We start from the raw sequence: 26170 nt of genomic DNA on the forward strand, positions 1-26170 counted from the left end.
GTCTGGCCATAGACTTGGGAAGAGTGTACTCAAAGCCCAAAATGCCTTGAAAAAGCTCTTAATAAGAAGCCTTGTGCCTTTGATAAGATTGCAGCCAGGGTATACAGGAAAGTCAGGTAAACACTATTGAGAACTGGGGAAAGAGGAATTCCTGTTATGCTGTGGCACAGTTTAGCAACCCTGTTGCCTGTGGTAAAGTGGAAAGCAAAAAACGTGCCCAATGAGTTGGGATCTGGCTAAGGATATTTCCAAATCAAGTGTTGAAGGGGCCACCTGGTGTCTTCTTGCTCCTTATAGTAAAACGCAAGAGGGGAGAGAGAAACTAAAGCAGTAGTTCTCAAATGAGAGTGATGGCGCCTGGGGCGGGGAGGGGGGGGCGCGGGGAGGCGGGGGAGCGTGGGTTTGTGTGTGTGTGTGTGTAGGGACATTTGGCAATGTCTGGAGACATTTCTGGTTGTCAAAACTGGAGAGGGGACTTCCCTGGCCGGTCCAGTGGTTAAGACTCTGTGGTTCCAATTCAGGGTTAGATCCCTGGTCAGGGAACTAAGATCCCACATGCTGCATGGCAAGGCCAAAAACAAAAAAATCTGGAGAGGTTGCTACTGGCATCTAATTAGTAGAGGCCAGGGATGCTGCTAAACATTTTATAATGCACAAGACAAAACCCTCTTACCACCCACCACCTCCCTCTCCACGAAAAAGAATTATCCTGCCTGAAATGTCAGTAGTGCTGAGGTTGAGAAATCTTGAACTAAGAGGAAGGACTGTTAAATATGAAGGAGCCAGGACTTCATGGTAGAAAATTCTCACTCTCTCTAAATGGCAAATGATAGTAAAGTTAACAAATGGTTTCCTAAATTGAAAAAAGAGGGGATATATGTATATGTAGAGCTGATTCGTTTTGCTGTACAGTAGAAACTAACACAACATTGTAAAGCAACTCTACTCCAATAAAAATTAATTAAAAAAAAAAAAAGGTTTCCTAGCAAAGCTCAGATCCAGAGCATTACCAGAAGAACATGGTCCGAGAATGTGACTATCAAATCTTTTGTTTGCATCTCAGGAAGATTCAAGACAATGCGTCAGAGTAGGCTTCAGTCAGATAAAAGACCTCTAAAGAAATGATGGGTGTGCCTCACAGATCCTTTGAATCAAGCAAGAAGGATTCTAGAAAGCTTAAGGGTGTTGCCCCTTAGCCAATTCAGCAGAAGCCTAATAGAGAAAAGGGCTTATCTCAGAGAAATTTGGGGCATGGCTTTTGTCTAATAGTGTGGATCTGAATAAGATTCAGAGTGACCCACAAGTTCTTAAAAGGATTCTATATCCAGAAACATCTCCACTTGGTCTTAGAGGGATAAAGAGTGTATAACATGAAAAAAGGATTTTTAGTTCTGAACAAGATGGAGTAGATGCCTTCCTCTCTTTCCCTCCCACTAAGTGCAGCTTAACATGCTGGGCATTATATATATATATAAAACAAACGTAAACATAGTTGGCAGACCAGCTAGGAACCCGAGAACACAAATGACACAGAAGTGAGTCCCTGGGTTTTCTTTTTGCTAGGGCTCTGGAGAAGCCAAGCAGGCACAGACAAAAATCCCCCCCATGAAAAGCCTGTTCTCTCTTGTCAAAGGATTGGGAAAGAGGCACCCTAGCAAGACAGAAATCTTTTGACATGAAGTGCCCCCTCCAGCAAAATACTAGAGGAAAAACCTCACTCCCAGTCTTTGTCTCGTGGTAACAAGGCACCTCTCCCTCTCACCTCCAGATGGTGTTATGTGAGAGGAGGCGGAATGGGGAGCCTGGGCTTCATCACTGCCCAGCAGTAACAAGTACCCCTCCCCACAATTTCCATGATGTCAGTGGAGGCCATGTGGGGAGGCAGGCTGCCCTCCCCATCCAACAGTAAGGAGGCACCGCTCCCTCCCCTCAATGTAAAGGTGGTCAATTGTGGAGCCTGGATGCCCACCTCCGCCCAGCAGTAATGAGGCAACCAACCTTCCAACCCTCCCCTCCCCCTACAGGGTGGTGCCAGTGGGGGCCATGTGGGCAGCCTGGACTTTCTGCACGCCCACCAGGTGGTAAAGAGTTGGTGCCCCTATCTCACTGGCCCAGGACAGTAGAGGCCTACCAATACAGAAGAGTTAAATGAGATCCAGAGTCTCACCACATAATTTCTGAAATATCCAGGTCATAAATGAAAATAATTCACCATACCAAGAACCAGGAAAATCTGAACTTGGACAAGTAAAGACAATCAACAGATGCTAGTGGATCACAGTGATGTTGGAATTACCTGACAGGGATTTAAAAACAGTCATTATAAAAATGCTTCATCAAGCAATTGCAGGACTTCCCTGGTGGCACAGTGGTTAAGAGTCCACCTGCCAATACAGGGGACACGGGTTCAAGCCCTGGTCCGGGAACATCCCACATGCTGCAGAGCAGCTTAGCCCGTGCACCACAACTACTGAGCCTGCGCTCTAGAGCCCGCGAGCCACAACTACTGAAGCCTGTGAGCCTAGAGCCCGTGCTCCGCAACAAGAGAAGACACCGCAATGAGAAGCCTGCGCACTGCAACGAAGAGTAGCCCCCGCTCGCCGCAACTAGAGAAAGCCCGCGCACGGCAACAAAGACCCAACGCAGCCAAAAATAAATAAATAATAAATTTATTTATTTAAAACAAAAAAAAACAAGCAATTGCAAACTTTTTGAAATACTGGATTGGCCAAAAAGATGTTATGGAAAAACACAAATGAACTTTTTGGCCAACCCAATAAATGAAAAAATAAAAATCTCAGGGAAGCAAATAGAAGATACAAAGAAGAACCACATAGAAATATTAGAACTGAAGAAAAAGTAACTGTACTGGGTCGAATAGTGTCCTCCAAAAATTCATGACTACCTAACACCACAGATTGTGACCTTATTTGGAAATAGGGTCTTTGCAGATGTAATTAGTTAAGGTGAGGTTGTACTGGATTAGGGTGGGCACTAAGTCCAATAACTGGTATCTTTATAAGAAGACTATGTGAAAACATAAAAAGACACACAGGCGAAAACACCATGTGAAGATGGTGGCAGATATCAGAATGATAGATCTGAAGCCAAGGAATGCCAAGGATCGCTGGCAATCACCAGACGCTACAAAAGAGGCATGGAACAGATTCTCCCTTGGAGATTCCAGAAGGAACCAACACCTTGATTTTTGGACTTTTGGCTGCCAGTACTGTGTGAAAATAAACTTCTGTTGTTTTAAGCCATCAAGTTTCTGGTAATTTGTTACAGCAACCCTATGAAACTTACACAAATTAGTTTAAATTTTTTAATTTTTAATTTAAAATTAAAAAAAAAAAACCCTCACTGGATAGGCTCAATAGAAGAATGAAAATAACATATGAAAGGATTGGTGAATTTGAAGATAGAACAGTAGAAATTACCCAATCTGAAAAACAAGGAAAATTAGATTTTAAAGAAGAAGGAAGGAAGGAAAGAAGGGAGGGAGGGAGGAAGGGAGAAAGGAAGGACAGAGCCTCAGCAACCTGTGAGACAATAATAAAAGATTTAACATTTGTGTCACTGGAGTCTCAAGTGGAGGGAAAAGAAGTGGAACTGAAAAAGCATTCAAAGAAATAATGGCTGAAATTTCCCCAAATTTAACAAAGACCTACACCCCCTCCCTATTTTTGAATTCTCCCTTTTGAAAAGATCAATAAAATTGACAAACCTCTGACAATACTGACAAAGAAAAAAGAAGAGAGAGAGTGACCTAAACTCTCAATATCATGAGTGCAACAGAAGATATCCCTACAGACTCTGCAGATGTTGTAAAGATAATAAGGGACCAATAGGAACAATTCTACACACATAAGTTCGACAACTTAGATGAAAAGGACCAATTCCTCAAAAAGTACAAACTGCCAAAATTCATCCAACATGAAATAGATAATTTAAATAACTCTATAACTATTACAGAAATTGAATTTGTAGTTAATTAAAAACAAAACACCAAAATAACACAAAATTCTTGAAAAAGAAATCCCCAGGCCCAGATAGTTTCACTGGAGAAACCTACACAACATTTTTAGAAGAATTAATACCAATTTTATACAATCTTTTTCAGAAAATGGAATAGGAGGGAACACTTTTCCACTTATTTTATAAAGCTAGTATTACCCTGATACCAAAACCAGACAAAGACAGTACTGAAATAAAACAAAACACAATAGACACATTTCATCTAAGTTAACAGATTTGAGGGCATGGAGTTATTAACAATGTTCCTTTATTATCCTTTAGATGTCCCTGAGAGTAGTGGTGATGGCCCCTCTTACATTTCTTTTTTTTTTTAATATTTATTTTAAAAATAAATAAAATAAAATAAAAAATTTATTTAAAATAAAAATAAAATTAAAAAAAATTCTTTTTAAAAAAAAATATTTATTTATTTATTTGACTGTGTCGGGTCTTAGTTGCTGCACTCGGGATCTTCGCTGCCACGTGCACTGGCTCTAGAGCGCACTGGCTTAGTTGCCCCGTGGCATGTGGGATCTTAGTTCCCTGACCAGGAATCGAACCTGGGTCCCCTGCATTGGAAGGTGTATTCTTAACCACTGGGGCACCAGGGAACTCCCTTAAATTTCTAATATTGGTAATTTATGTCTTCTTTTTTTTCTTGGTTAGTCTGGCCAGAGGTCTGTCAATTTTATTTATTTTTCCAAAGGATCCGTTTTTGGTTTCATTGATTTTCTCTATTGTTTTCCTATTTTCAATTTCATTGACTTCTCCTCTAATTTTTATTACTTCTTTTATTTTGCTTGCTTTAGGCTTAAATTGCTCTTCTTTCTCTAGTTTTATAAGGTGAAAGCTTAGATTGATTTCTGATCTTTCTTCTTTTCTAATATACGCATTTAGTGCTATCAATTTCCCTCTAAGCACTGTTTTCACTGCATCCCACAAATTTTGATAAGCTGTATGTTCATATTGTTCAAAATATTTTTAAATTTATCTTGAGATTTCTTCTTTGATCCATGTGTTATCTAGTAGTGTGTTGTTTAATCTCCAAATATCTTGGAATTTCCAGCTATCTGTTATTGGTCTCTAGTTTGTTTCCATTTTGGCTTGAGAATACACTTTGTATGATTCCTACTTTTAAAAATCTGATCAGGTAGGCTTTATGGCCCAGAATGTGGTTTATCTTGAACGTTCCATATGAGCTTGAAAAGAATGGGTATTCTGCTGTTCTTGGATGAAGTATTCTATAAATTTTATAGAATTTTATAGTATAAAAGCCAATTAGATCAAGTTGACTGATGGTGGTGTTCAACTATATCCTCACTGATTTTCTGCCTGCTTGATTTACCAAGTATTGAAAGAGTGGTGTTGAAGTCTCCAACTGTAATAGTGGATTTATCTATTTCTCTATGGCGTTCCACCAGTTTTTTGGGGTGTTTTTTTAAAAATATTTATTTATTTATTTATTTGTCTGCACCGGGTCTTAGTTGCGGCTCGCGGGATCTTCGTTGCCACGTGCAGGATCTTCGTTGCAGCATGCGGGATCTTTCAGTTGCAGCATGAGAAATCTTGGTTATGGCATGTGCGATCTAGTTCCCTGACCAGGGATCAAACCTGGGCTCCCTGCATTGGGAGCACAGAGTCTTAGCCACTGGACCACCAGGGAAGTCCCCAGAGTTCCACCAGTTTTTACCTCACATATTTTGACACTCTGTTGTTAGGGACACACACATTAAAGATTGTTTGTCTTCATGGAGAATGGACTCCTTTATTATTATTTAATGCCCTTCAGCCCCGATAATGTTCCTTGTTCTGAAGTCTGCTTTCTCTGAAATTAAGATAGCTACTCCAGCTTTTTTTTTTTTTTTTGATTGGTGTTAGTATGGCACATCTTTCTCCATCCCTTTGCTTTTAAACTATCTGTGTCTTTTTATTTAAAGTGGGATTTTTTAAAGACAGTATATAGTTGGGTCTTATTTTTTTTATCTACTCTGACAGCCTCAGTCCTTCAATATTTAATATTTAGGCCACTCACAAAGTGATTACTGATATAATTAGTATAAACATCTACCATGTTTATAACTTTTCTATTTGTTGTACTTGTTCTTTGTTTCTTTTTCTTTCTTTCCCTCTTTTTCTGCTTCTTTTGTTTTAATTAAGCATTTTATAAAATTCTATTTTCCTCTCCTTCCTTAGCTTATAAATTGTACTTCTTTTTAAAAATTTTTAGCTGTTTCCCTAGTCTGTAGCATATGTTTACAACTAATTTAAGTCCACTCTCAAACTATACCAGTTCAAGGGTAGTACAGGTACCATATAAAAGGACCTATATCCATCATAAAAATAGACATAAAAATCTTCAACAAAATATGAGCAAATTGAGTCTAGCAAACATAAAAAGAATTAAACACCAAAACCAAGTGAGGTTTATTCAGAGATGCAAGCCTAGTTCAATATTCAAGTCAGTTAATGTAATCAACCATAGTAATTAACAAAAGAAAAAAATCACAGGATCATATCAACTGATGCAGAAAAATCATAAAATTCAATGGCTATTCATGATAAAAACTCAACAAACTAAGAATAGAGGGTAACTTTGAACTTGATAAAGACCACCTAGAGAAAACCTACAGCTAACATCATACTTAATGGTGAAAGATAAGATGTTTTCCCCTTAGGATCAAGAACAAGGCAAGGATGTCTGCTCTCACCACTTTTATTCAAAATGGTACTGGAAGTCATAGCCAGAACAATAAAATAAGAAAAGGAAATTAAAGGTATACAGATGTGGGAAGAAAATATTTGCAAGTCACACATCTTACAAAGGACTCGTATCTAGAATATATAAAGAACTCTCAAAACTCAACAGTAAAAAAACAAACAATCCAATTAGAAAATGAGCAAAATATATGAACAGATATTTCACCAAAGAGGATATAGAGATGGCAAATAAACACATTAAAATATGCTCAACATCAATAGCCAGTAGGGAAATGCAAATTAAAAGCATGATGAGATATCACTACACGTCTATTTTATACCATTTAATTAAAAATTAGTGACCATACTAAAAGCAGGTCAGGATGCAAAGAAGCTAGATCATTCAAACATTGCTGGTGGAATGTAAAATGATATAGTCACTCTGGAAAATAGTTCGGTGGTTTCTTAGAAAACTAAACATATACTTACCATATAATCTAGCAATCATACTCCTTGGCATTGATTACAGAGAAATTAAAACTATGTCCATGTAAAACCTGACCATGAGTGTTCATGTCAGCTTTATTTGTAATAGCCCTAAATGAGAAACAACCCAAATGTTCTTCAGTGGGTGAATGGTTAAACAAATTGTGGTACATCCATATTGTGGAATAATACTCGGCAAAAAAGGAACAAATTATTGATACACACAACTGGATGGATATCAAGGGCATTATTCTGAGTACAAAAAAAGTCAAGCTTGCAATGTTACATACTGTATGATTTCATATATATAACATTCCTGAAATAATAAAAATATAGAAATGGAGATGGGGGACTTCCCTGGTGGCTCAGTGGTTAAGAATCCGCCTGCCAATGCAGGGGACACGGGTTCAAGCCCTGGCCCGGAAAGATTCCACATGCCACAGAGCAACTAAGCCCGTGCGCCACAACTACTGAGCCTGCGCTCTAGAGCCCATGTGCCACAACTACTGAAGCCCGCACGCCTAGAGCCCATGCTCCGCAACAAGAGAAGCCACTGCATGTGAAGCCCGTGCACTGCAACGAAGAGTAGCCCCCGCTTGCCGCAACTAGAGAAAGCCCGCGTGTAGCAACGAAGACCCAACACAACCAAAAATAAATAAATAAAATAAATAAATTTTTTTTAAAAAATAAAAAAAGAGATATTTGTACACCCATGTTCATAGCAGCATTATTCACAGTAGCCAAAAAGGCGGAAGCAACCCAAGTGCCCACCAATGGATGAGTAGATAAACAAAATATGGTCTATACGTACAACAGAATATTATTCAGCCTTAAAGGAAGGGAATTCTGCTATAACATGATGAACCTTGAGGACATTATGCTAAGTGAAATAAGCCATCACAGCAAGACAAATATTGTATGATTCCATTCACGTGAGGTCCCTAGAGCAGTCAAATTCATAGAGACAGAAGGTACAAGGGTGGTTGCCAGGGCTGAGGGGGAGTAGGGAATGGGGAGTTGCTATTTAGTATTGAGTTTCAGTTTTGCAAGATGAAAAGAGTTCTGGAGATGGATGGTGGTGATGGTTACACAACAGTGTGAACGTACTTAACACTACTGAACTGCCCACTTAAAATGTTTAAGATGGTAAATTTTGTTACGTGTATTTACCACAACTGAGAAAAACAGAGTGGTGGTTTCTCACTCAAGTGCCTTGGATTTGGTCCAAAAGGCTGACCAGCTGTGTGTCCTTGGGTGACGCTATTCCCATAAATGGTTTTTCCTGTGTAAACGGAAGAGACAAACAAGACAGAATATGGGAATTTGCTTTAGGAGCCATTGCTGGGGTACAATGTCTGGTCAGGGAGAATGCCCTGCCCCCTTGGGGATGAACTCCCTAAGCTTCCAAAGGGAGGGAAGTGAGTGACGATGAAAAGAACAGACTAGAACAGAACGGTGGAGGCGCTGGGCCAGCCCCTGGAGCTCAATCAAGCCCCGTTGCCTCGGTTGCTGGAACGCTCCCAGGATGCTCTGACCCTCAGGACAAACTCCAAGCCCCTCAGCGTGTGATCGAGCCCTTAGCAGTCTGTGTCTCGCTCACTCCTCCGGGTTTGGTCACCGCCACTCTGGGCTCCTACTTTCCACTCCAGCACATACACCAGTTCATAATTCCCTCCCACACCTGTACTTTTAAAATCCCGTCTTTTGAGAGTGCCCTGCCCACCCCACAGCCCTCTGCCTGGAGACCATACTTCTCCTTTGTTCCTCGTCACCATCTCTGTGAAGACTTCCCTGGCCTCCCCACACTGCTCCTCTGTGTTCTAGCAGCGCCCGCCCCCCAACCCTTATCATAGGTAATGCCATTTATTTCACTTTTTCACGAAATACTTAGTGGGTACCTATTGTCAGTCAGGCACTATTCTAGGCTCTGAGGGGTTAGCAATGAAGAGAACAGCCAAAAGTCCCTGCCCTTGAGGAACCCATATTCTAGAAGGACCTCTCCCCTGGGCCTGTGTGCCATCCTCAGTGGGGAGCGCCCAGCGGGGCCCCAGCCCTCAGTGCCCAGGTGCTGAGTGGCGGGGGTAGATGACCCTGATGCAGCCCACCAGAGTCCAGCAGGGTCCAGGAAGAGCTGAAATCGCGCAGGGAGAGGGAAGCAGAGGAGACACGGAGAGTGCTGAGGCAGACAGAGGGAGGGGGCGGGGGTGTGCTCTGTGCCTTCCTTCCCAAGTCACCTCCTCGGTTTCTTCCCTGGTCCACAGCGTGTTTTACCACCTGCTTATCTTTGCCCTAATAATAAAGGGCATGTACATGTAAGAAGCTGTTCAGTAGTCTGGTCTTGGTCCATCACCCCTAAAAGGCAGAGCTAAGCACGCCAGATGCACGCACACCCCTCCGCCCGGGTATGGTGTGGATTTGGTTCCCACACTGGGTTAGGTACCAGACTGGCTGACTGAGTGAGGTAGTGCCCGAGAAGCTCTATCTCACAAGCTCTTCTGATTATTCAGATGCAGCCAGCTGGGCAGATTACTCAGAGCAGCCTGAGCTGTTAAAATTTCCCATGATCTGTCCCCAGCCCTTCACCACGACTCCGCCTCCGCCCTCATCTCCTGACGCCACTCCTTCCCCCCTTCCCTCACCTCCTCCAGGTCTCTCCTCAAATCTCATCTTGTCCGTGAAATGGTCCAATTCCATCCTTTTTAATACAGCAAAGCTTCTACCTTTGTTCTCCCTTTCCGGCCCACACTGTTTACTTTTCTCCACACACTTACTCCCATCCAACGTTAACAGAAGCATGCTGGAACCGACTCTGAGGGCTTACAAAAGCCTATGACGTTTTTAGGAACTTGGTTGGCTGGTTGTTAAGCAATGCCATCATTAAAAATTAAAGTATACCAACTTCATTAAGTTAATGATATTAAAAACAAAGGTGAGGGGCTTCCCTGGTGGCGAAGTGGTTAAGAATCCACCTGCCAATGCAGGGGACACGGGTTCGAGCCCTGGTCCGGGAAGATCCCACAAAACACAGAGCAACTAAGCCCATGCACCACAACTACTGAGCCCACGTGCCACAACTACCAAAGCCCAAGCACCTAGAGCCCGTGCTCCACAACAACAGAAGCCACCGCAATGAGAAGCCCACGCACTGCAACGAAGAGTAGCCCCCGCTCACCGCAACTAGAGAAAGCCCGCGTGCAGCAACGAAGACCCAACCCAGCCAAAAATAAATAAATAAAAAATAAATTTTAAAAAAATAAAAGATAAAAGCAAAGGTGAAAAATGCTCAAACTCATCACTTTCTAATTTTTACTACCTTTTGCTATTATCTATGATCTTGAGAATCTTTACAGCTGTAGAAATATGGTAGAAATATATAATATATAATGGCATGCTACTGTGCATTTCTGTTCAACTCTGCATTCAGTGACATCACACTGGTAGCTTGAAATCAGCCCTGGTAGGAGTATTTACACCACAGAAATAGGTAAGTGTGATAAATCAGGTTTTGATTTATTGTTCTGTTGATTGTCTAGACCAGCAGTTGGCCATGGGCCAAATCCAGCCCACCATTTCTGTAAATAAACTTTTTTGCAATACAGCCAGGCCCACTCATTTCCATATCTGTGGCTGCTTTCACATCGCAAGAGCAGTTGAGTAGTTGCAACTACATGGCCTGCAAAGTCTAACATATTTACTATCTTGCTCCTTACAGAAGAAATTTGCCGACCCCCAGTCTAGCCTTAAGAAAGTAATGGAGGAAATGTTAATAATGTAGATTAAATGTAAATGTGTCCTGTCTATAGCTGCTACAGGCAGATCTCATTTTATTTCGCTTTACTGCGCTTCACAGATAGAGCGGTATTTACAAATTGAAGGTTTGTGGAAACCTAGTTGAACAAATCCATAGGTGCCATTTTTTCAACAGCATTTGCTTGCTTCGTGTCACTGTGTCACATTTTGGTAATTTTCACAATATTTCAAACTTTTTCACTATTATACTTGTTATGGTGATCTGTGACCTTTGATGTTGCTACTACGACTTCCTGAAGGCTCAGATGATGATTAGTGTTTTTTAGCAATTAAGTATTTTTAAATTAAGGTATGTACATTTTTTAGACATAATGCTATTATTGCACACTTAATAGACTACAGTATAGTGTAAATATAACTTTCATATGCACTGGGAAACCAAAAGATTCAGGTAACTCACTGTATTGCAGTGGTCTGGAACCGAACCTGCCATATCTCTGAGGTATGCCTGTACATTGTAAATAGTCACACACATGCAAAAAAAGCTGAGCAAATATACTCCCGGTATTTGAAAACTGTGATCTAGTACAGCAAATAAGTCGATCAGGTCATTGAGAAATGAGTTGAATTCCAACATCTTTGTTCTTTCACTTTTTCACTTTCTTACATCAACATTCATGTTGGAACTACACTTGTTCATCAGTTACAACCATAGGTTGACTATGGATGCAAGAGTTAGGCAAAATTCAAGAAAAGTATACTGTAAGAATAAACTGGCTATACCGAATTCACAATAAAGAGTATTGTAGAATTTTATTAGATTTCTTTCAGTAAAATTTATGATAAACACACATTCACACACACATATACACACTTTGTTTCAGAGAGCCCATTGTTAAACCTTTACAAGCACACACACTCTCCACTAGAATGTAAGTTCCTTGATGGTAGGAATTGGTTTTTTTTTATTCCAGCGCTTAGAACACACCTAACACATAGCAGATACACAGTCAACGTATGTGACATGAATGAACAGATGAGCATAGTTGGGAACCCACGTTTCATGGGTTGACGGTCAGACCTTACGTTTCCAGCTCCAACATTATCCAGCTGTGTGGATAAATTATTTAATTTCTTTGAACCCTGGCTTCTTTATTAAAAAAAAAAAAAAAAAGACGGGGGAATCTTCCTACCTCACAGGGAGGTGGTGACAATATACGCCTCTGCCTGGCACCTACTAGGCTTCTCCACACACAGGAGTTTCCTCCTCACCCTCCACCCCTGCCACCCACATACTCCTTGGAGACTCAGCCCTGCCACTGTCACACATTTCAGTGATGTCACAGCCCCCTCCCTGGGAGCCCCAGCACAATCATCCTGGTGCCCAGCCTGAGCGCTGGCTGAGCTGAGAGGGGCAGGGGGAAGGCAGTGTCTGGTACCAGTCTCGCTCCAGCTGTCTCTGAGGCCTCACAGCTCCAGCACGAGTCCACCAGCAAAGAAGAGGCCCAAGAATAGAGTGGTTTCCAAGGTTGGATTTGGGACTAGACCCAGTGCGGGTCTCAACAAAGAGTCCAACCATGCCCAGGATGGGGGCCTTCCAGCCTGGGGGGAAGAGGGAGAGGTGAAGGGTGAAGGGGGCCCAGGAGAGTTAGAATGGGCTCCCTGTTTCTACCCCCAAACCAAGGTGACAAAACTCCCAGTCTAGGGTTGGTCACACCAAGCCCAGCCCAATGGGGAGGCATTATGGAGGCGTTCGGGGGGTTCCTACTGTGTTAGCATTCCCTCTCGCTCTCTCTCTCCCTCTCTCTCTCTCCCTCTCTCTCTCTCTGTCAGATGCAAGAAGAGGAAGCACAGGACAAGATACAGCAGCCTGTCAGCAAAGTAATTGTGCGGAACCGACTTAAAGCGGTGAGAGGTGCCTCATTCCGGTGTCTGCTTAGGAGAGCCTGAGCCCCCATGCAGTGCTGCTCCTGGCTGCCAGGCCGAGTGACCCGGAAGGAGTCACCTGGCCCTGCCCTGAGCTGAGCTGAGCCAAAGTCCGGGGGGCGGGGTGGGCCGCTATCCCAGGAAAGCTGAAGCTTCCGTTTTTCTGGCTCTTCGCCCCTGGCAGGTGCTAAAAAACTTGTCGCTCTTGAAGCTGCTCAAGAGCTCGAACCCTCGGACCCAACAGCTGCATAACCTGGCCAGAAGGTGTTGGAATTCACTGCTCAGAGTTCCGAAGATGCTCGGGGTCTCCTCCGGGTGAGCATGGCCCGCCCATGGCCCCTAACACGGGCCCGATAGCCACCTTTGCTAGGAACAGGCACTGTGCTACGGCATTTCGAAACCTGCATTTTGACTAGGCTCTGCGAGAAAGGTAGTTATTTATTAGCCTTATTTTACCGATGACGAGCTGAGGCTTAAGAGATGTTGTAACTCGTCCCGTTAACTGGACTGGGAAGTGGCGGAGCTAGGATTGGAAGCCGTTCCCGGCTGATATCAGAGCTGCTGTCATCACCCTGGCCATCCTCATCCAACCACGGGACTAACCACCACCTGGTGCTCTGAGCCAGAGGGGCCACCCCTTCTGCCTCTCCCAAGTCAACACCGCGCAGAGATTCACCCGCAAACTAGTCATCCTGCTGAGGCTCCGTTTCCTCACAAGTCACATCAGGATGCTAAGAAAGCTGACATGAGGCACCTGCTAAGTGCAAAGCATTTTCCCACTTAGTTTATTCTTCACAAAAATCCTATTAGGTAGACGGAATTATCCCAGTTTTACACATGAGGAAACTAAGGCTCTGACAGGTTACCTTTCCTGCCCCAAATCACACAGATGGTAAGAGGCAGAAGCAAATTTGAACCCCAGTTTGTCTCCAAAGCCTGTGCTCTCCAAGCCGCTCTGCCACTTCCCTGCCTCCTGCTTTGCAGGGCTGTTGTGAGGGTCCTGGGCCTGACACCCAGTGGGCACCCAATCAGCGGTGGCCATTATTAACCTCAGTATTGTCATTATCCTGAGCCTGAGGCCTCTCTCTCTCCACACACACTCAGCTAGGACGGGGGCTGCCACATTGCAGGGGACTCAGTCTACGACAGGCACCCCTGGGGAAAGTCTCCTAACACCTCTAGTTAACTCCACCCCTCTGCCTCCTCCCTCTGAGTTGGCCTCCTAGATGCAGGCACTCAGGAAACACTGAGCCAGAAGGGTCAGGATCATCTAGTCCTAGAGATTTCCAACCCTTTTTAAAGCAGCAGAGCCTCTCTTCAAATTTCTGTCCCCAAGCCCCAACTGCGTTGTTGGAGGGAAGCTATCCTGCCCCTCACCCTGCCCCTCCAGGGGTGGGGGGCGTGGTCATTTGAGATACTTTCTAAGATTTCTTGGAACACAATTTGAAAAAAAAAAACAGAAAACAAAACACTGGACCAGTCCACTCCATCTATTGAAATCCAAAGAGGCAGAACCCTAACCTAGTGGCCGATGCAGGCAATATATATTTCTAGGTGGCCTAACTACTAGCCATTGCCTTAGGCCTTTCCAACCTCTCACATCCCTTCTGGCGGTACTTATCACCACATCCCCTGCCCCCAGGAACAAGACCTCTGAGTGGTAGAGAAGCTTCTTTTGAGGCTCTCTCTAGCTTTCCTAACAGGCTCCCTGAGCTGACTGCAGAACAGCCGTCTCGGGGCTAGCTGGAGGACCAGGGCCTTGGTCTTGCTCTGCTGACTGCCGTTCCTCTCCCTGCCAGGTACGACGACATCTGGGATAAAGCAGAACAAAATAAAAAAGATCTTCAGGAGGCTGGGTGTTCCAGCAAGAAACTGGACTCCAAGAAATCAGAGCCCCTAAGGGAGTCTGAGGAGTCAAGGCCCAAGGCGGCACTGGGGGAGAGGCACACGGCACAGACAGCAGTGCCACAGAGGGAGGAGCAGATGCAGCCTGAGGTCCCCGTGACATCAAAGGGTCATGGCCTGCCCACTGACCCTGGAGCCCAGGAGGGGCAATCACCCGCTGGGGACCCCCGAGTCGTCTTCCTGAAGACCCGCCAGTACAGAACTCCCATGAAGGACATGAAGCAGCTGGAAACAGCAGACCAGTGTATCTGGTTTGAGGGGCTGCCCACACGAGTCCACCTCCCAGGGCCCCGGGTGATGTGCAGATCATCCGCCCTGCGCTGGGTCAAGCGCCGCTGCACCCGCCTCTGCTCCGCATCACTTGAGCTGCCAATGGTCCGTCCATACAAGGTGTGACAATGCCACTGCCAGGCTAGGGTGAGACACAAGCCCCAAGCCAGGCCCTGAGCTGGGCCCAGAGTCAGAGGGCTTAGGATCCAGAGTCTTGGGGGCTGTGGCTGGCAGTGCTGGGAGGCCCTGCCTTCATGCCCAGAGAGGGAAGCCCAGAGAGGCGGAAGCCATTGACCAAGTCCACACAGCAGGGCAGTGGCCAGGCTGGGCCCTCTCAGGACCCAAGTAGGGGCTCTGGGGAAGGAGGGCACTGGGAGTGGGGTTCTGAGGTGGGTCAACCACTGCCTGGAGGCCTCAGGAGGGGCCATCTGCTACGGCTCAGAATCTCACAGAAGTCTGAGTAAGTGAGTTTAGGGATTTCCAAATGTGGGGCTAAGGGGAGGGGGCGTGGTCAAGTAAGGCTCTTCTGCATCTCATCCCCTCTTAGATAAACTCTCCATGTTTTATTTATTCATGCCTCAAATAAGACCTACTCTGAACAAAAGTTCCTTAGCAAAAGAAAAAGAAGAAGAAATACTCCAGCCCCTCCACTGAGGTCCCAAGAAAGGAAGGGGGTGATGGGCCTGCGGGTCCAGCTGAATGGGAAGCTGCCCCTTCAGCAAACCGGGCATCTCCAATCCGCCAGACACCGCAGCGCCCTGGTCCCTGAGCCCTCTCCCTGGACGCCAGCGCCCTCTGGGGGCGGTCTTAGCTCCTAACTGACGCTGAGGTCTCTGCTCGCAGGTGCGACCTTGGATGGGAGCCAGAGGTGTGCGGAGAGGGCAGAGATTGCGCAACCATCTGAACGGGAGGGATGGGCGGGAAAATTCGCGAGTCTACAAATAAAATCTCCCATGTGGCGCTGAAGAATACTGCCGCTGGCTCTGCCTCTTTATCTGGGGCTGGAAAGGATGGAGGAAAGAGGCCCTCCGCGGAGGTAAGGTGGGGGAGTGGGGGGAGAGTGTGAATCACGACTTCAGGTTGATTCCACCCCATCCCCAGGTCCCTACGGTCAGTGTATAAGCCGTAACAAAGAAGCAAGCGGGCTGCTCCCCTCCCCCGCCTCTGCAAGCTGGCCTCCTGAGCGGTGGCGCTCCATGAAGTCATAGAAGGGGAGCGTTGGTTGTGCGCTTCCTGGGTGCCAAGTGCCTCACAATGGCCCTGCAGGCCAAGGACAGGAGGAAACCACCGCGGCGCTGAGAAGGGAAGGGCTTGCGCAGGCTCACGCCGCTGGGAAGTGGCACAGCAAGAACTCTAATCTAGGTCTCCTGGCTGCTCCCCGTTCCATTTCCCGAAGAAGGGGAAAAGGTGCAACGCAGCATCCAGCCCGTCACGCACGTGCATTGCGCGCTGATTATCACGGCTCCAGTGTCAATAAATGCCAGCCGGAAATGTGAAATGTGCCCCGCCTGGGTCACGGAAAGCACCGAGTCAGGCGGGGAATTGGTACTTCGTCCTACTGCTCCCGTGTGACAAAGCACGTCCATCCTCCAACCCTAAGTCCGGTCGGGGTCACCCTCTGTCGGTAGGAGCCACAGGGCCCTGAATATGCAGGTGGGGAGAGGAAAACAGAGGGGGCCCAGGCTTTCTCTGGACGAACACTATGATCCTGATCCTCCGTATTCCCCTGGAGACAGGCTGTGTGCAGCGGGCGCCCTTGGGAGAGCAGCAGAGCCATCGGAGGGCGCAGAGCCCTCCACCCTCACTCCCAGGGAGCCAGGGCAATGATGGAGAGCCTCAGATTGGGAGGGAGAGAGAAGGATGAGAAAGGCTCCCGCGAAGCCGGCCGGCTCGCACCCCTCCTCTCCACTGGGGCTCAGCACCGTGACTGAGCATCCGCCAGGCGGCCGCCAGCGGAAACCGGGCCGCGAGAACAGCCTGAGCGGGGCCTGGCGCTGGACCGCTCTGCACCGCACTGCTCAGCCCCGGAATGGCGACCTAACGCCCCCGCAGCGCGCTCCCTACCTGCGGCCACCCAGGCGCGGCGCTCCCGTCCCGAGCATCCCGCCCCGCCCCCTCCGCGCAAACTCCACTCCCGTAACCTTCACTTCAAGCTGTCTTCCCGCTAAGCTTGCAATCCAGCCCATTTCCTGGGTAGTCTCCATTTCGGTTCCCTTGCTGGGCATCATCAATCACATCAACCTTCTATTCGATCTTTCCTCCCAAGCACCTTCCGTTCCATCAACCTTCAAGTAAACTTCTATCCAGCGTGCTCTATCAGCGGGCGATTAGGGCAGCGCGCTCCCAAACAAAAAACCAAACCCTGTGTGTGTGTGGCGGGGGCGGAGGGGGGCGGAGGCATGCACTATTCTTCATGGGAACCTTCCCCGGGGAGCCCCAAATGGGGGCCCGAATGGCCTGAGCCTAGGCGAGATTGGCAACTTCTGCTTTGCCCAATTGGGAGCCAGAGCTGGGCCCCAGCTGCCCACGGGCAACGCCATCAAGTGAGCAGACAGAAGCCTGTGTGCCTAGGCTGGGACCCAGCGTGGCCGGGGTGCCGCTGGGGAACCAAGGATGCAGGCCTCATGCGTGTGAATGACTCCCAGCAGTGCACTCCTTCCAGCCTTATCCCTTCAACCTGCTGGCATTTGGGCTCAGGCAACCTGCCTCCCATAATCCCAGAACTAGGGTCTCCCCACTACCACTCTCCCAGTGTTTAACCACTTCAACCTGAGGCCCCTCTTCAGGGCTCAGTCGGATCCTGATTTGGGCAGGATGCTGCAACCCATCATCTCAGGGATAAGAGACCGCAGGAGAAATGGCTCCCTAACAGTTAACTGGGGGAAAATCTTTAACGTTTGAATTTTAACAAGGCACATGACCTCTCGGAGCCTATTCCATCTGTTTATTAAGAGAGGGATACTAATAGCCATTCCAGAGGGCTTTGGGCAAATCAGGCTTGATGTACTTGAAACCAGTTTGTGGGACGTTGAACGTTCGGCCTTTTTTCCAGGGCTCCTTGCTGTAATAAAGCCAGTACTTGCCCTGTTTCTCACTTAAGAGCAGCTGCCTAACTGCCCACCTTTAGGGAACTAGCTGCTTGTTTAAAAAGCCAATCTTATGTTCACATTCACAAAATAGCATCTGGATCCCGGAGACTGTCCCTCTCCCAATCTGGGCCATGTACCACTTAAACATGATTGGAATATGAATGGGGATGAGGTGGCTGAGGCAGACAGGCCTAGCTTCTTATGAGCTGTTTGATGCTGGGGAAAGCTGTTTACTCCTAAGCCTCAGTTTCATTGTCTGCAAAATGGGGAAAACGCTGGTGCCTATCTCATTGGATTAAGTTAGAAACATAAATCACTTTACAGTGCATGGCACATAGGAGCTCAATACTTGGTGGGTGTACCTAGGTCATGGGCAAGCCTGTCCCCCATCTAACAGCTGAGGCTTTGAAGAAAGATATCTCCTCCGTAAAATGGGAAGGGGGCGGTGTTCCCATAATTCTAACTGCTTAGATTCATGGATCACTTTCTTATACGTCAGGCACAGCACGAAGTGCTTTACATTATGACATCTCACTGAATCCTCACAAAAACTCAGGGAAGTTCAACCCAGGGAAGGTTAAGTAGCTTATCCAAGGTCTCACAGCTGGTAATGGGACTCCAGGACTTAACCTTGCACTCCATTGCAGCTCTCTAAAGCCTTCTAACATTGGGCCCCTAGAACTCTCCCTGGCTTGGCCAGGTAGGCAGGTCAGGGATTAAAACTCTCAGCTCCCTCTACTCGCCTTGTTTCAATGTTGTTCCACCATCCTTTGCTGCTTTCCTACAGAAAACCTCAAGCAGGCAGTAGCTTTTAATTCCCTGTCCACAAAGAACCTCTCTTGTGCCCGGAACTGGCCTCTCCTCCCCCTGCCCCTGAGGCTGTAGTCCCTGGGCTACAGGCTGACTGCCCCCGAGGACTGCGAAAAGGAAGCTACCCTGATCTGGGAGTTGCTGAAGAGAGTCTAAGGCTCTGCTTCCAGGGGAACCTAACCTGTTTGAGCTGTGCCTCACGTAAGACTCACGGGGACCTGGAGCTTCCCGCCTCACTGGTGCCTGCTGGCTGCCATTCTGACCCCCACTTGGCTCTGATCTGGACAGGCCTGCCTAGAACTAGGGGTTAGAGGCACCCTCTGAGCTAGATATCCCTTTCTCCTTTCCCGTCCATCTTGCGGGTTATAAACCATTCTGAGCACCGGCTATGCACTAGTCTCCACTTGTCTCTCCAAATGGCCCGAGTTCAGGTAGTGGACGGGATGGGGCGGGGGGCAGAGGGGGTCTAGACGTCAGACCCCTAGAAAGTCAAGAGCTATACCAACTCAGTGGTAGGGTGGAGGTAATTTTCTGATCTAGGTACTTTCCTTTATCCTTTGGAAATAAAAATATTTCCAACATTCCTATGTTCACTTGGAAATCTGTGGCCATATTTAATGTACTGCCTATCAGTTTTTCTTGGAAAGCAAGTAATATTTATAAAGCTTTTTACATCCTTAGTATTTAAAACAATACAGTAGGATGAGAAAGTATGATTATAAGGTGCAGATTGTTTAACCAATAAGAACTTAAACATCTTTAACTATTAATGTCTTCAGAATGAGTTTATTAATGTCACTACCGGAACCCAAATCCTGGCTCTGCCTGCCAGCTCCTAACATGTAACCTTGGGCAAGTTCCTTACAGTTTCCTCATCTGTAAGATACAGATGATGCTGTTTCCTACTTCAGAGGGTTGTTGTGAAGATTAAGTGAGCAAGGAGATGTAGAGCACTTAGTCTACTGCTGGACATCTCTTTATGAAGCACTCGGTGGATGTTATTTATTACTTCTGTTGCCCAGTCCTCTCTGGAACTTGCCTCCAGACACTGCTTTGTCACTTTAGAATTCATAAAAATCTCAGGAAACTCACATATTTTTGACCCCCAACTGTCATTCAGCTTAGTCATGATATTATTAAAAAACAAAAAAACCCCACCTTGGCTCCCCTGACCTTTGGCAGTTTTCATAAATCCAACTGACACTCAAGGGGCAGAGATCTGTCATCGAAGATGTGCAGAAGGACGGCACCAGGCTTTGTGGGAAACTCCCAAAGAGGTGTGCCAACACAGCTGGAGCTACCACCGCCAGAGCTGGCCGCGGGAGGCTGCGGCCACATGATGTGAGCGCTCTGAGGCTTTCCTAAAAATAAAGTTAGTCACCTGCCTTTAGAGTCTGGGGTGTCTGGGGGGAAATCCATCCACCCAGGGGAAGCCGTTTCAGCTGGTCATACCTCCTGGACCCCACAGCCAGGATTAGAATCCCATTAACAACCTTCCTCCAAGCTTGGCTAGAGTGCCCTGAGTTACTGAGGTGCCTCACCCGAGCATTTTCCCAGCCTCTGCCCAGGCACGTTCACTCTTAAACCTTCATCCTGTCGGTCTCAACTTCCTATTCTGCAGGGCTGGGAGCCAGGAGGCTAGAAAGGCTTCCTGGGGAGACGGCAGAAGTCCCCAAGTGTGTAGCCCTAACGCTGAAAGCCGAACACTGCCAGCTCTCTCAGGCAGGCTCTGGAGGACCCAAAGGGGAGCAGCAATGGTTTCCAGGCAGAAATGGGTCTAGACCAGTGCATTCCACTGGGCACGTTCAGAAGTCCCTGGCAAATGGGAAAGGTACCCTGAGGGTCATGGCAGTTCACCCAAGGCGTGGCGGAGAAGGCCGCAGGCGGGGGTGGGACACAGGTGCCCCCGGCACTTAAGTGTTTTAACCAGTTGGAGGAATACTCGGGTTCAGGAAAAAAAGAAGGTGGCCTAATCATTCTTTATAGCTCCTGGCTATAAAGAATGTTTGGCTATGCTGATCTCTTCCAGTCCCGAGCACAGCATTACAAAATAAGCACAGGCAGAACCGTGGAAAATACTGTATTTATGTACACAGGAAGGGCAGCTGTAAGCCCCTCACGGAGGACACTCCACCCCAAAGAAAAATCTTAGTAGCACATTCCTATCTCCCTCGGCACTATCAAGTGCACCTCAAGCTGGAAGGCTGGGCTTCCTGTGTCTGGGCGCCCACTATACCCTTCCCACTGTGTAATTCCAACAAGGCAGGAAAAGGGAACTATTGCCAGAACGGAGGTCCAGTGGGAGCTGGGATGCCCGGTCATTCCTAGAGAACAGGCAGTGACTCTAGTTCGAGGGTTAGATGGGGAGTGACGCTAAGATCCTTCTCTGGGTCCTACGGCCTGCTATGTTGAAAGCTGGCAGCAGGGTGGAGACCCAGGAGAGAGAACCGGAAGAAGGTCAGTCACGGGTTCATTGGTGTACACACACATGTGCTGCAGGACACAGGTTGTGCGTTTTCTTTCTGCTTGATGCCTCCACCTGCCGTCCTCTCCCTGACAGCAGCCTGCTACTTTGCGCCTACATCTCTTTCTGTGGCTCTGGATCCAGAAACCAAGTGTTGCTCCAAACAGAATAGCTGCAGTTCAGCAGCATGGCAAAGCTAACAGCTGTCCCAGGGAGGTAAGACAGATGGCTAGAAGAGTGGTTCACTGTGATCAGATATCCTTGATTATTATTTTTTTTTCCTTTTTAAAATAACAGGCTGGTGACAGGTATGGTGGCTCAAGAGTGACATGGTTCTGATTCTGTTATTACCCTGAAAGAGGTCCCCCTTGCCGACCTCCCAGATACCAAGGCTTCAGTGGACAGAGGTCGCTCTTGCAGCTCTGATCCTGCCTGCTACCTGCCTTCTTGATGGGGCCTCACTCTCTCTCCCACACCAACAGAGACTTCACATTTCCCGGGTTCCTCTCAGGCCTGGGCTGGACCTCATCTGGACAGTTGGAGCAGCCCAAGGTGTCAAGTGCCCAGCTGGGTGTCCAAAGGACCCGACTCTAGACACTGGACTTCGGGGCTGAGTTGAGGGGGATCTCCTTGAGCTCCGACCGCATGCACAGGTACTCCCCGATGACAGCCATGAGTGCAATGCACACGGCCTGGACCAGCCACCAGGTCAGCGCCGAGGGGAAACGGGAGCTGTAGAACCAGCAGCCCAGGAGGTGAAAGAAATGGACAGTGACAGTGAAATCCAGACACTGCTTCCCTCGCCGGATGAAGTACAGCAAGCCCAGGGCACTGTGGGGAGAGGACAGCAGTGAGTTGTCACTGGGTTGTCCTGGCCTTAGATTAGGTTCTTTGGGGGAGCAGGAACAATCAGGATGACAGCATAGTGGTCAGAAGCAAGCGAGAGAAGTGGGAGGCAGGGGTTACATTATCAGATGCCCAGAGGAACCTGGCAGGTGATGCTGAGAGTGGATCAGGCTGGGGAGAAGGAAAAAGTACGAGCTTGATGATCAATGCAGCTGCCACTCAAAGGGATCCTAGAGATTGGTGGGGACTGTGGCAGCATGAAGCATACATGTTTCATCTAAAGTGGGGCCTGCAGCTAGGCAAGTCACCATGCTAGAATGTTGGCCTGGAATCAATCGATCATCCCATTTTTTAAGAGAAGCCAGAAATCTGTATTTTTAACGTAAAATATCCTGATTTACAACTAAGTGAAAAAAGTCTTAAACACCCTGCATGGGTTGACAAGTGTGTAAGCCAAAAAGAACATATCTGGGAGCCAAATTCAGGTCAAAGTCACCCCACCAGTTTTCAACCTCCAGTGTAAGGTCAAGAACAGTAATGTGAAAGGCATCGTTCTAAGTATGTCCTGTGAATTAACTCATGTAACCCTTACCACTATGAGGTGGGTAATATTATTAGCCTGATTTTACTGATGAGGAAACTGGGGCTTAGACAGATTAACCTGTCCATAGTCACTAGACTAGTGGTAAAGCTGAGAGTCAAAGCCAAGTGAGTCGGCTTCCAGAGCCTAAGCTCTTAATCACTTCCCTAAACCACCTCTCAGTCAAAGCCCTCAGGGTACAGATGAGGACCCAAGGCCTAGAGAGAAGGGAAGGAACTTGGCCAATGGCACATGGGCCAAGAATAGACTGACTCCCAGTCCAATCCTTTCCTCATCTGATTCCACATCAGGGAAGTGATCTGAGATGAAAGCTGTCCCAAGGCAGCATGCACAGAGTGACATAAGAGCTTTCCAGCTACGTCAAAACAACGATCAAGGAAACCCTATAGTGGAGCCAGTCCCAGAACTGGCCTCTGCCACCCATTTTAATCCACCACTGCCCAGGAACAAGTGCCAGCCTGTTTCATGTCCGAATTTAGTAAGTTAGTTCCAGTGCAAAGACCCCAAAAGCTGGATAGCAAAACTGGTGATACTCACCAGGTGAGGGCGTTGAGGACGAAGGACATCGTGGAGAGCCGGCCTGGAGGGGTGGAAAAGCCCAGGATCTGAGGGGGAATCACAAATGGAAATATGCTGGAGAAGTGACCTGGCAGAGCCCCAGGCTCCAGGACCTCAGCAGCCCCCCCTCAGGAACAAACATCATTCCAGGACCACAGAAGCCAATAGGCCTCTTCGTCCGTATGGCAGCCTATTTCCACCAAGCTGCTTTTACAGACATCCACCACTGTATCTCATCTGACCCCTCACAGCAGCCGGGATGGGATCGTTATCCTCATTTTACAAAGGAGGAATAAAAATTCAAAGAAGTTAAGTCACTTGCCCAAAGTGACAGGGTAAATAAACAGCGAAAGAGTTAGAACGGGGTTCAGCAAGGCTCCTAAGAAGGTACTACTAGGCACCTGGTGGGTGAGCGACCTCCACCACTGTCCATACGGTACTATCCAATACCAAACATCTGCACACTTTCAGCTTTCAAAGGCCTTGACATTCATTATCTCATATTATCCTCACAACAACCTCATAAAGTTGTTATTGTTGTTGTTGTTACCTCTGTTTGCATAATAACTTGCTTATTATTACCTCTTTTTGGATAATAACTTGCCCAAGGACTACATAAAGAATAAGCAGTGGGAGGAAAGATTCCATCCCAGATCTCCTGGCTCCAAGAACTGTGCTTATTACCATATACCACAGCTGCCTCTCTGAAGCAAAACACCTCTCCACCCTCCTATTACACTTTATAAGGCACTTTCTTACTCCTAGGCCCCTCTGGCCCTCATAACATTTTGCTGAGGATTACTCTATTCCAGAATAGGAAACAGGCTCAGAAAGATAAAGCAACTTGCCCAAAATCCCACAGCTGGTATGTTTCAGCCTACATTGGACACTAAGCATTTCTGAATCCAAAGCCAGGCTCTTTGTACTGCAGTCCACGACCTCTATGCCAGCGGTCTCATGATTTTGCAGACAGGAAAACTGAGGTTCAGAGAGATGACAACACTCGCCCCAGGTCACACAACTAGTACATGGAACTTAGAGGCCTGACTCCAAAGTCCAGGAAGTTCTCATTATACTCCGTGAATGCTCTTTTATCCATCCCACCGTCCCCAATTTGGCACCCGAGAATCTGGGGCTCAGAGAAGTGAAGTCACTTTTTCAGTGTCAGAAAGGAGATGTATCAGGTTGCCTGGAACGCAGGCCCCTTCCTTTGTACTTATCTGCCTCCCTGTCATTCCATTTTATGGATAGGGCAGCCGAGGCTCAGAAAGGTGATATCCCTTTCCCAGGGCCACAAAGCGAGAAGGTGGCCCAGCCAGGTCTAGAGCCCAGTAGTGTCAGACCCCCCAGTGAGGCCGAGACGCCGCCCGCGCCGGCCCGGGGACCATACCTCGGCGTCGAACATCTGGTCCAGCGAGGGGCTGCTGCGCAACAGCCCGTCCACCAGCGCCAGCCACAGGCCCAGCGAGCCGTAATACACGGTCTGCATGAGGACGATCTGCGACAGGATCAGCAACGGGTCCCACACGTAGCTGCGGAACTGGCCCGCCATGCCGGCCCGCGGGGCCCGGCCGCCGCCCGGGCCTGGGTCAGCGCCACCGCCGCGCCATGGGCCCCGGGCCGCCCCGGCACCTGAGAGGACACACGCCGGGCCTCAGCCTGCAGGCCGTCACCATGGCAACGTCGCCCCGTCCGGGAGGAGGGACTGGGACCGAGGGGGCGAGCCCATTCCGGGAGTGGGGGGGAGGCCGGGGCGGACAGACCCATTCCCGGAGTGAGGGGAAATCCTGCCCGTTCCAGCAGCTGCTCGGGCCCCGCTCGTACTCGAGCTCCTGTGGGGTTCACTCACCGGGTGACGGACTCGAGGATCGAAGCTTCCAGCCTCACCGACTGGCCCCCGAAACGGTGCTGACAGGCAGGACCATGGAGGAGAGGCCCTACCGGCCTAGAGAGGCAAAGCTCCAACTGCTGCTGCGACTGTAGCGGCTGCGTAGGAAGGAAGCGTTTCCGGGGACAGCGGTGGAGGGGCGGGGCTGATATTGCGCAGGCGTAACGGGTGCCGTCTTCGGCTGAGCCACCTAAATGAGGATAAGGAAGCCCGGAAGCGAAGTTTGCACATGCGCACAAGAAATAATGAAGGCGAACGGAAGTGGGGCACCAGAACGGTAGAGCTTGCGTGCCCTCTAGAGGGAAATCTTCAAGAAAAGGAGGACGGCTAGGGTAGAAGGTAGAGGAGTGGTCAAGGGCGAGGGAAAGATGTTTGGGAATTAACGAGGTGATCATGTCGACTCTGTTTTCAGCCTAGATTCCCAACGTTTTCTTTCTCCTGGTTAAATCCTGGGATAACTTGAAATGAACTTGCCAGCAATTCCACACATGATTTTGCCACTGTTTCCGGGTTACAGATGGTAAAACTAAGGGCCAGAGAAGGAAAGGAATATACTGTCTCGAAGACATAGAATTAGTGGCAGTCAGAATTAGAGTTCAGGTGTTTCCAATACCACAGCACTGATTTCGTGCCCTACTGAGTGCCAGGAAAATTTGCACACGTTCGAATGAGACAGCCCCTGCCCTCAGACACAACCTAACTGTATTAGAAGGCAGAATAGTGGGTGTTTTATCATGTGGATATCCATTTATATTTATATATCTATACGTATTTAAAATGGGGGGGAAAAGCCCAGGTTCTGAAGTCATACCTGGAAGCAGATCCCAACGCTGCCTGCCACCATAGCTGTTTCTCTCTGCCTT

The 26170-nt window shown here is 47.7% G+C and overlaps 2 protein-coding genes across 4 annotated transcripts in view; one reads left to right on the forward strand and one right to left on the reverse strand.

Moving 5' to 3' along the window:
- Nucleotides 1-25406, reverse strand: part of SYS1 (SYS1 golgi trafficking protein) — a 33523-nt gene extending 8117 nt beyond the window's left edge. The window contains exons 1-4 of one of the 3 annotated variants that reach the window (XM_082430399.1): nucleotides 25269-25406; nucleotides 24810-25051; nucleotides 23399-23466; nucleotides 21015-22245 (exon numbers count right to left, since the gene is read on the reverse strand). In XM_082430399.1, the coding sequence (XP_082286525.1) occupies nucleotides 22005-22245; nucleotides 23399-23466; nucleotides 24810-24971 (471 nt within the window). In that variant the 5' untranslated portion in view covers nucleotides 24972-25051; nucleotides 25269-25406 and the 3' untranslated portion in view covers nucleotides 21015-22004. Of the gene's footprint in view, nucleotides 1-21014; nucleotides 22246-23398; nucleotides 23467-24809; nucleotides 25073-25268 lie in introns of those variants that run through there. The other 2 variants (XM_082430400.1, XM_082430401.1) reach the window with 2 other exon arrangements.
- Nucleotides 1078-15984, forward strand: TP53TG5 (TP53 target 5; the record flags this gene model as incomplete). The annotated part of the gene is made up of 5 exons (XM_082432063.1): nucleotides 1078-1087; nucleotides 12345-12478; nucleotides 12784-12858; nucleotides 13061-13191; nucleotides 14676-15984. The coding sequence occupies 5 exons, from the start codon at nucleotides 1078-1080 to the stop codon at nucleotides 15175-15177; spliced, it is 852 nt and encodes a 283-aa protein (XP_082288189.1). The 3' UTR covers nucleotides 15178-15984.
- Nucleotides 25407-26170: the final 764 nt, after the last annotated feature.

This window comes from Balaenoptera physalus (assembly GCF_965194825.1).
Source record: "Balaenoptera physalus genome assembly, chromosome: 16".
Classification (NCBI taxonomy): domain Eukaryota; kingdom Metazoa; phylum Chordata; class Mammalia; order Artiodactyla; family Balaenopteridae; genus Balaenoptera; species Balaenoptera physalus.